Here is a 9,956-nt window from a genome sequence, read left to right on the forward strand (position 1 = left end):
AACAACGAACAGCATATGGCACAATTATAAATGCAATATCTAACAAGAGTTGTGGTTTATATTTCTTAGATGCACCTGATGGCACTGGTAAAACTTTTCTTATTTCAATTATTCTGGCAACTATAAGATCACAAAATAATATTGCACTTGCTATTGCATCATCTGATATTGCAGCAACTCTTTTGGATGGTGGTCGAACATGCCATTAAATATGCAGGTAATTGAAACTCCAACATGTAATATTAGCAAATATTTTGGGATGGGAAAAGTACTGAGATCATGTCAACTTGTAATATGGGAGGAATGCACCATGGCACACAAGAAATCATTGGAAGCACTCAATCGCGCATTAAAAAATTTGAGAGGAAATGGACAGCTCTTTGGTGGTGCACTCATTTTGCTAGCTGGCGATTTTCGACAAACTTTACCAGTTATACCACGTTCAGCACCTGCAGATGAATTGAATGCATGTCTCAAATCATCAGTGTTATGGCAGTGTGTAGAGAAAATATCTTTAAAGACCAATATGCGTGTTCAATTACAATAAGACGAATCTTCTGAACGATTTGAAAAACAATTGTTAGATATTGGGAATGGTAAAATAGAAATGGACGGATCCACACACTGTATTACATTACCAGAAAACTTTTGTCACATTGCAAAATCCATTGATGAATTGATTGCCAAAGTTTTTCCAAATGTATCGCAGAATTATAAAAATAATCAATGGGTTAGTGAGCGTGCTATATTGGCAGCCAAAAACATTCGTGTGAATTTAATAAATTGCACAATTCAAAATGAAATACCTGATGAAGAAACAACATACAAATCCATATATACTGTTGTCAATCACGATGAATCAGTTAATTATCCAATAGAATTTTTTAATTCATTGGATCTACAAGGAATGCCACCGCATATTTTATCTTTGAAAATTGGTTCCCCAATCATCCTTGTACGAAATTCAGTCTACAGTTTCCTGTACGACTAGCCTTCGCAATGACCATTAACAAAGTACAGGGACAATCATTGCAAGTATGTGGATTAAATTGGATAAATCCATGCTTCTCACATGGACAGCTGTACGTTGGGTGTTCACGAGTTGGAAAACCATCAAATTTATTTATTCTTGCACCAGATAGGAAAACAAATAATGTTGTATATTTACAAGCACTACTAAGGTAAAGTTCACCATTAATCATCAAATATCATTCATTTCATGATGATATTTAATAATTACTTATATTATTGTTCAATTGAAATTCGTTTGCAATATTGTTCAATATCACAAGTGAAGAAGCATGTTTATTCTACCATTAACTATGTATATCTATGTTTTGTACATATGTTATATTTAAGTGACATATATGTAGGGATAATTTTATTGTTAATTTTCATTTTGATGTATTGTATACATTTGATCATTAATAAATTATGTTTGAGGTATCAATACTGCCTTTTTGTTCAAATACAGCAACGTGTGAACGGGTACAGCTAGTATTACTTATAAAATAAAAGTTCATGCTATTGCGTCCATAACTTCGCCTTGTGTAATTTCTTAAACAATATGCTGTCATCGTATTTAATATAACCCTCAACTGCATGAATTTGTAACGATGCATTGAAAAAATATATATAAAAAATAAATTTATATATTTTTATGATAAAGTAATTAACGACTCAATGGAAGAAATCGCCGTATCGAGCTAGTTTATAGAAAATAATAAAATCGAGTTCTTGTATCTTTGTTTCGAGCCGGTGTATCTATTTTGGAATCAAAATAAAAACGGTATTAAATATGTTCTTGCAATTATATATTTAAGGTCTGAAGGTGTAAATGCAATTAGTGTCCGATATTTTACGTGATCCATTCGACGTATCGAGTGAGACTATGAAATATGAAAACCTTTTACTATTCCTCGTCCCCTTTCCATGTTAAATGAATGATTAGATCTGGAAGATGAGAAGCCTGTATTAGTGAGATCTCTGCGAACATAAGTAATTTGTAAGTGATACATTTTTTCTCTTTGAAATATTTGCCTTTGCATAGAATAGAACGTATAGATATAAATGCCTGTCTTATATCTATTTCAGTCCAGTTCTATTATAGCTATTGAACAGAAGTAATACTAATTATACATGATTTTTGCAATAGTTCTTTGTTTAACAGATTTTATTGACGTAGAACCATCATTTGAGGGATGTATCGTTCTACTTTGCAGTTCTATCAGTTTTTTTCTCTGCTCGCTACTTTCCATTTTCAGTTCTGCGTACTTATCCTTTATTACCATCGTATATGTTACGTAAGATTATAATAACTTTTTGTCCTTAAATTTTATGGATATTTCAATTAAATTTCCTTTGTTTAAAAAAAAACGGAAATTAAAAAAGAGTGACAAGTACCATTTCTTGGAAACGTTGTATCATAATTTGCAATTTCTGACTGTTTTGAAAGGCACGCACTTTGCTTAACGTTTCCAATGATTCGGTCAACGGAGTAAAGAAATATTCTACTTTCGAAATTGTCAGCTCTTGTAATTCTAAGGCAAATACATTCATCTGCCGACATCGTGAACACTGTTTTTGGCTAAATTACAGAAAAACAAATATATTATAAGTAGTACAATAAACATAGTAATATTAAATTTAACTTTGTTCATCGTTGCCTGGTTGGACACATCCATACCAATATACTGGGTGGAGCAGTAATAACTAGCACCCCAGATATCCTTCAAACTATAAGTTTCATAGAAATTTCTGCTGATATAAAATTGCACAATACAAAGGGCCCATCCGTTGATGAAAATAGTCTTTTTGTAAGTGGAGGTATGTTGGACATTTGAAGGTTACCTTCATTTTTTAAAATGAATTGGTATAATCATTCTTCCGTTATACGATAGAGTATTTTAAAATGAGTTTAACGACGTGTAACATGAAGCTATTGAAGACTATAAAAAGTAAAGAAAGGCGATAATACTTGCGGTTTTGTTAGTAAATGAAACATACGTTTAATTTAATAATGTTTACCGTTTACTTCACTTTGAAAAAACACTGTTCGAAGGGCATTTTAATAGTTTGCAGGATAAGTTAAACATGATAAGATTAGTATTGAAAAATCGGTTCGATTATGTTTGGTTAGGCTGTTCTTTGTACCGTTCACTTTATAAGTACTGAGCTGCGGATTCCTGAGGACAGATCACAAAATTATTGAACTATGGATGATTATCATTGTGAAATTGAATCAAAAGGTAATTCCATTACATTATAAACAAATCTTAATATTTCATTTTAAATAGTAAGATAAAATACTCTTTACAAAACTACAAGACTGGATACATACCTCTCTGTTATTATTCTTTCATAAAGTACTCTAATTGCAATTATATAGCTCACTACGATAAAAAATATTTCTCAAGAAATTCTAAATATTAAATTGGAGAACCAACCAAACATTTTCAATAATTACGAATATGAAAAATACTTGAACATTCCAATGGAAATATGTTCTAAACAGGAGTTAGAAAAATAAAACATTCAATTTCAATTCCAGAATTCATCTATAAGAGGTAAAATATTTTGGAAAACTTAATTACAATCTTTAATGCAAGCAGTTGAACAGTATTTCAATTTTTAAGAAATTAATGAAAGTCAACCATTCTGAAGCGGTCAGAATCTTTGCTGTTTGAGCAATAAATGATTAACAAATGACTGCATAAATTTCAGGCTTATAAACATATGGATTAAATCTTATGCAGATATGTTTATAACCAAGTTACTAAATACTAATCAACACTAACTGATCATTTTAAAACTTAAACGATTACACCTCGAATACACTTAAAAATATTGCAAACGTGAAAAGTAAGTGGTTTGTCAAGAACTCTTCTAAAAGATCGGACGAAGCCAATAGAAATCTTTGTCGAAGTAAGCAAGTTCTAAAGTTTTAAGTAACGCGATGGTCCTTATTTGCCTACGTTTCATAGCAAGTAAGTTCTGAAGTTCTATGAAATTCAATAGAGCTCCTCACTATCAACGTATCAAGGGAAGTTCTCAAATTCTCAGTTCAACGTTTAAAGCAATGTGTGTTCTATATATTTATGTAAAGTGATGGTCCGTATCACTATATGCGATTCAGAGTACGTAAGATGCAAAGTTACATGCAACATCATAGCGCTTCTCATTTTAACGTTTCATAGTGAGCACTTTCTAAATCTCCATGTAACGCGATGCAGCTACACAGTCCTACGTTTCAAAGTAACTCATAAAGTTTCACGAAAAGGGATGTCGCATCAGAGTGTCTACTTGTCAATGTTAGTAGCTTCTAAGTTTCCTTGCAACAAGGTGGAACATCTCAGTCCTATAATTCGTCGTAAGCAATAAAAAATATTCTGTGCAACAAGATGGTTCTTCTCATTTCAACGTTTCAAAGCAAGTAAGCTGTGACTTTCTCTGCATAGCATAATTCCCGTCAGCTTTTACATTTCAAAAGAAGATGATTTCTACAGTTCCATGCAACGGGATGGCGCTTCATAGTGTCCGAGTGTCAAAGCAATGAAGTTCCAATTTTCCATGCAATGCGATGGCGCATCTCATATCAGCCTTTCAATGCAAGTAAGCTGGAATGTCTGTACCGGCTAGCAGTACAAAAGTTAGTTTCATTTACCTCGAAATTTAATGACAGAGAAATGAACTGAAATTCATTGTGAAAGATGAAATGGCCATCCTTGACGTTTACTGATGTATTTTCGCTCTGGCTAAGTTCATACATTCGTTATGATCGTATCGATAACGAACAGCGTCACAGCCGGCAGTACAAAGTTCGATTAAAGAATGTCTCAGTTAGAACCAAAGTACGCCATCGAAGTTCAAGATATTTTTAGCAACCCGCTGGAGACTCAGAAGTATGAAACGCTGAAGGCAGAACAAGTGCTTAGACTATCCTTCTTGCAAAGGATTCGCCGCCTACTAAAACAGGAGGAAATAGGAGATAGGACGCCAGCGCAGTTCTTATGTCATATGAGGGACCTGGCAGGAACTACGGTGTCCGATGAATTCTTAAGGCCGTTCTGGTCCGTTCGCCACCCGGCTATGGCCAGGGCTTTTGTCACGGCCCAAACAGACCTCCTGCTAAACAAATTAGCCAGAACAGCGGACCAAATCCTCGATGGGACCACACAGCAGGTAACTAGCATAACGCCGATCAGTACCACCGACTTTGGAGCTCCAATCTTTTCAAATATCGGAGCATCGAAAATTTTGCTCTCAAATTCGCGTCCAGAAACAAGATTCTGCAGCCGCCGCTCAAGTTCGAAGATTGCTACTCGCAATAGTTCACCAGTCAAGCTCAAGCATTGTTGGTACCACTGGAAATTTGGAACCTCATCCACGCGGTACCGTTCGCTGTGCAGTTTCCTTTCGGGAATCGAGGAGGGATGTCAATGAACGCGGCAACCAATAAGGGTCCAGCGACTAGCCGCTTGTTCGTCACCGATCGCGCAACGAAGGAAGAAGTCTTGGTTGATACCGGTTCATACCTTTGCGTGTATCCTCGCACGCATATCAAAGGCCGAATTCAGATGACAGAGTACCAGCTATGTGCGGCTAACAACATTGTAATAAATATCTACGGCGATAGGACGATCAACCTGAACATGGGACTCCGACGTGCATTTCCATGGAGTGTCATCATTGCGGACATCTCCAGGTCTATGATCGGCACCGATTTCCTGAGCCAGTACAGGTTACTGGTGGATCTCGGCAACAAACGACTGCTGCTCCAGACGACGTCACTTTCTGCCAGGGGACGACTCACTGACGACGCCACACCACCGAGACGGACAATCAGCGACAACTGCGCATACAATCAGATGTTCGCCGAACTCCCAAGCATCACACGTCCTACAGCGGCCACGAGTAGGTGCAAACACGACGTAGTACATCATATTCACACTACAAGCCGGGCCGCCGACTTACGCGAAACAGCGCAGTCATTCTCCCGAAATGTACAAATTTGTGCAGGCGGAATTTGAGGATTTGATGAGCCGAGGCCTCATCAGACCATCGAGAAGCCAATGGGCCTCAGCCTTGCGTATGGTCTAGAAAAAGAACAATGGATGGAGATCCTTCGGCGACTACAGAGCGCTAAACGCAAGGACGATACACGATCGACACCCAATACCACATATAGAAAACTTTTGACGGATGCTGTTCAGGTAGACGATCTTTTTGATCATAGATTTACATGCCGCGATTACAATGCCGTTCGGATTATTCGAATATGTATCGATGCCATTCAGACTGCGAAATGCCGCGCAAACGTTCCAGCTATTCAATGATTCCGTACTACTAGAGGTCTAGACTTCTGTTATGCGTACCTAGACGATATACTATTCGCATCTAAGGACGAGACCAAACATAAGAAACATTTCCGAAAACTCTTTGGACGACTAGAAAACTACAGAATCGTAGTCAATACTTCGAAATGCGTATTCCCCGTATCAGAAGTACATTTTTGGGGTCACGAACGCAGGTGTAGACGAACGCGGCACGAAGCCATTACCTAATAAAGTACGCACAATATTTCAATTTCACAATTCAAAAACGATCGAACAGCTACGTAGATTTCTCCGTATGATCAATTTCTATCGTCGGTTCATACGTACCGCCGCGAATCTGCAAGCGCCAATTAACGTGCTTCTAAAAGGGAAGCCAAAGGAATACGCGGCACTTCATTGGTCACCCGAAGCCAAAGAAGCTTTCTAGAAGTTAAAAAACGCGTTGGTGTACGCTACGTTGTTAGTCCACCCATCGTGGGAACCGCTAACGTTCCGTGCGAAGACTCTCTCATCTGCTCAGAAAAAGTGCAGCGCATATGATCGGGAATTGCTTGCGATATATTCCGCAATCAGGAAATTCCGACACGTGGTAGACGGTCGCTCATTCGTCGTCTACACCGATCACAAACCTTTAACGTAGGCGTTTAATTAGAAGCCCGAAAAGTGTACGCTATGACAGTTCAGGTACCTTCATCAGGTACCTGAATGAATCAAGTATGATTTCATCAGCCAATTTACGATTTATATAAGGCATATTAGCGGGAAAGACAATGAAATCGCGGTGGCCTTGTTACGCGTAGAAACGATCACACCCACGATACGATGCGATCTAGTAGGACCGCTACCAACACCGCGAGGCGACAAATTCTATCTCACCTGAGTCCATCGTTTCACTCGATGGCCCGAAGCATTCGCCATTAAGAGCATCGAATCAGAAACAGTCGTGAGAGCATTTGTCGCGGAGTGGGTCACGAGTTTTGGGACGCCGCAGTTATTCCATTGTTTGAATGCGATATTAAGAACAAATCACATTAAAATGATCGCGTATCATCCCCGCGAAAACGACCTTGTGGAAGGCTTCCGCAGGCAATTAAAAACAGTATTGAAGTACACGATGACGGGACCTGGGCGGATGATTTACTTGTAGTCTTGCTAGGCATTCGAATGGCCTATCGCAAAGACATAGCAGCATCAGCCACATAGTTGGTATACGGCCAGAAACTCCGCTTGCCATCCGAGTATTTCCCTGCGACGTGCGGCAATGCAATAGAGCTAGCGAAAACGATTAGACAATTACAGGCTCACTTTAGAAAGATTTGCCCAGTCGAAGCATCGAGACACGGTGAATAGAAGGTATTTGTAATTAAAGACTTGACAACCACCTCACACGTCTTCGTACGTCTGTCAAAAGACCGTTGCAAAATCCGTAGGAAGTACTGTTCAAAGTAATATCTAGAAGCAAGAAAATTTTCGAAGTAAGAATGTGCGAGAAAGACGTCAGAATAACGATAGATAGGTTAAAACCAACGTACATATTAGAGGACACCAACAAAAATACAATGTCACTACCGAGTATGGTATCAATTATAAGGATATTAGTAGTAGGATTGGAATAGAAAGGTAGCTAATAAGATAGTAGTAAGAGGTATATAGTATAGACAAGATAGGAATAAAATAATTTATATCCTTAATCTAAATAGATATCTAGATAAGTTAGAATTATGAGCCCTATACATTGTTACAATTTTCACAGTCTCCATTAAACTATCGCGAAAAGTTAGTTTCATTTGTTGCGCAGTTTAAAGACAGTAAAGAAATTAAGTTGAATTCATTGCATTATTACAGTTATTGATGTATTTTCCTTCTGGTTACGTTCTCACTGTTAAGAATATAAGATACATACGTGTTGTATATGAGAGTGTTTTGATACCGTTTCACTACGCACACATGTAAGGCTCCAATTCACGAGGAGTCACGGAAAACGCATAAAGAAACAAAAGAAACAAATGATTCGGCTGCCAAAGAGAGTTCAGTTAATCTTGGAGGCTTGACGAGTGAAGATGCTTACAAAATGAAACGTACGCGTGAACCTTGCAGTTTTTCTGAATGCGCCACCGAATAGAAAAGTCAAATTCCGAACCGCTCCACATATTTCATACGACGTATTATGCATGCCTGCATCGACACATTAAAAGAATGTGAATTCTACAGTTCCTTTCAGCGGGATGGCGCTTCCTAGTGTCTACGTATCAAAGCAAAAGCATTCCAATGCTCCATGTAATGCAATAGCGCATCTCATTTCAACGTATCAAAGTAAGTATGTTGTACTCTTATAGACAACGCATGTGGAAACTTATACACTTCTACACATCAAAGGAATGGAATTCTACAGTTTATTGCAACGGAATGGCGCATCATGGGGTCCACGTGCCTAAGCAATGGAGTCTTAATGCTCCATGTAATATGATGGTTGGTGGAACAAGCTGTAATGTTTTATGCATCGCGTTATGCATAACAGCTCTAGTACTCTGACACCTAAAAATCATGAAGCGCAATCCAGTTGCTAGAAATAGTGGAACCTACATTCCTTTGAGGTATAGAGAACTGATAAGCATAATGCATAGAACATTATGACTAACGTACTTTGAAACGTTGAAATGAGATTTGTCATCGCAATTCATAGTACATTCAAAACACTATTGCTCTGAAAAGCACACACTATGAAGAGCCATCACGTTGCAAGGAACTGTATAATTAACATTCTATTGAACTGATAAGCATAATGCTATGCATAGAATGTTACAACTTATTTACATTGAATCGTTGGAATGAGATTTGACATTGCATTGCATGGAACTGTAGAATTCACATTCTTCTAAGGTGTAGAGACAGATGAGCATAATGCTATGCATAGAAGGTTACAGCTTACATACTTTGAAACGTTGAAATGAGATGCGCCATCGCATTATATGGAGCATTGGAACTCTTTTGCTTTGATACGCAGGCACTATGAAGTCCCATCCCGATGCGTGCAACTGTAGAATTCACATTCTTCTGAAGTGTGAAAGCAGATAAGCATAATGTTGTGCATAGGAGATTACAGCTTAGTTACTTTGATACATTGAAATGGGATGCGCTATCGCATTGCATGGAGCATTAAGCCTCCATTGCTTTGACACGAAGATACTGTGAAGCGCCGTCCCGTTGCATATAACTGTGTAATTTATATTGTCTTGAATGTGTAGAGTCAGATAAGTTTAATTTGTTGCACAGAACATCACAACTTATTTATTTTAAAACGCTGAACTGAGATGCGCCATCGCATTGATTGGAGCAGTAAAACTATATTGATCTGGTAAGTAGATACTACGAAATGCAATCCTGTTGCAAGAACCTGTGGAATTCACATTATTTTGAAGTATATAAACAGATTAGCTTAATGAATGTCATGGAACATTACAATGTACTTACTTTCGAGTTTTAAAATGAAATGCGACATCGCATTGAATAGACTATTGCAAGGTAATCACTTTGACAATGTGGCACTTAGAAGAGCGGTGCAGCTACATGGAGCTGTAGAGATTGTATACTTTGTAATGTAGCACCAGATAAGCATAACTG

The 9,956-nt window shown here is 37.8% G+C and overlaps 3 protein-coding genes across 3 annotated transcripts; all 3 read left to right on the forward strand.

Annotated features, from left to right (window-relative positions):
- Positions 1–211: 211 nt before the first annotated feature.
- On the forward strand, positions 212–1,498 carry LOC143429841 (ATP-dependent DNA helicase Pif1-like). The gene is made up of 4 exons (XM_076905656.1): positions 212–470; positions 549–915; positions 969–1,181; positions 1,360–1,498. The coding sequence occupies exons 1-4, from the start codon at positions 212–214 to the stop codon at positions 1,496–1,498; spliced, it is 978 nt and encodes a 325-aa protein (XP_076761771.1).
- A 3,332-nt stretch (positions 1,499–4,830) lies between these two features.
- On the forward strand, positions 4,831–5,442 carry LOC143429850 (uncharacterized). Its single transcript, XM_076905668.1, has one exon. The coding sequence runs from the start codon at positions 4,831–4,833 to the stop codon at positions 5,440–5,442; it is 612 nt and encodes a 203-aa protein (XP_076761783.1).
- On the forward strand, positions 5,439–6,099 carry LOC143429857 (uncharacterized). Its single transcript, XM_076905681.1, has 2 exons — positions 5,439–5,913; positions 5,957–6,099. The coding sequence occupies exons 1-2, from the start codon at positions 5,439–5,441 to the stop codon at positions 6,097–6,099; spliced, it is 618 nt and encodes a 205-aa protein (XP_076761796.1).
- The last annotated feature ends 3,857 nt before the right edge of the window (positions 6,100–9,956 follow it).

The sequence above is a fragment of the Xylocopa sonorina genome, chromosome 1, assembly GCF_050948175.1.
Source record: "Xylocopa sonorina isolate GNS202 chromosome 1, iyXylSono1_principal, whole genome shotgun sequence".
Lineage (NCBI taxonomy): Eukaryota > Metazoa > Arthropoda > Insecta > Hymenoptera > Apidae > Xylocopa > Xylocopa sonorina.

Bases quoted from the DNA above. Each gene is read 5' to 3' on its own strand.
- LOC143429850 (XM_076905668.1), top strand. From the start codon at position 4,831: ATGTCTCAGTTAGAACCAAAGTACGCCATCGAAGTTCAAGATATTTTT.
- LOC143429857 (XM_076905681.1), top strand. From the start codon at position 5,439: ATGAACGCGGCAACCAATAAGGGTCCAGCGACTAGCCGCTTGTTCGTC. The intron at 5,914-5,956 runs GTAGGTGCAAAC...TCACACTACAAG, and splicing joins ACGTCCTACAGCGGCCACGA to CCGGGCCGCCGACTTACGCG.
- LOC143429841 (XM_076905656.1), top strand. From the start codon at position 212: ATGCAGGTAATTGAAACTCCAACATGTAATATTAGCAAATATTTTGGG. The intron at 916-968 runs GCATATTTTATC...TACGAAATTCAG, and splicing joins GATCTACAAGGAATGCCACC to TCTACAGTTTCCTGTACGAC. The intron at 1,182-1,359 runs GTAAAGTTCACC...GTTATATTTAAG, and splicing joins TATTTACAAGCACTACTAAG to TGACATATATGTAGGGATAA.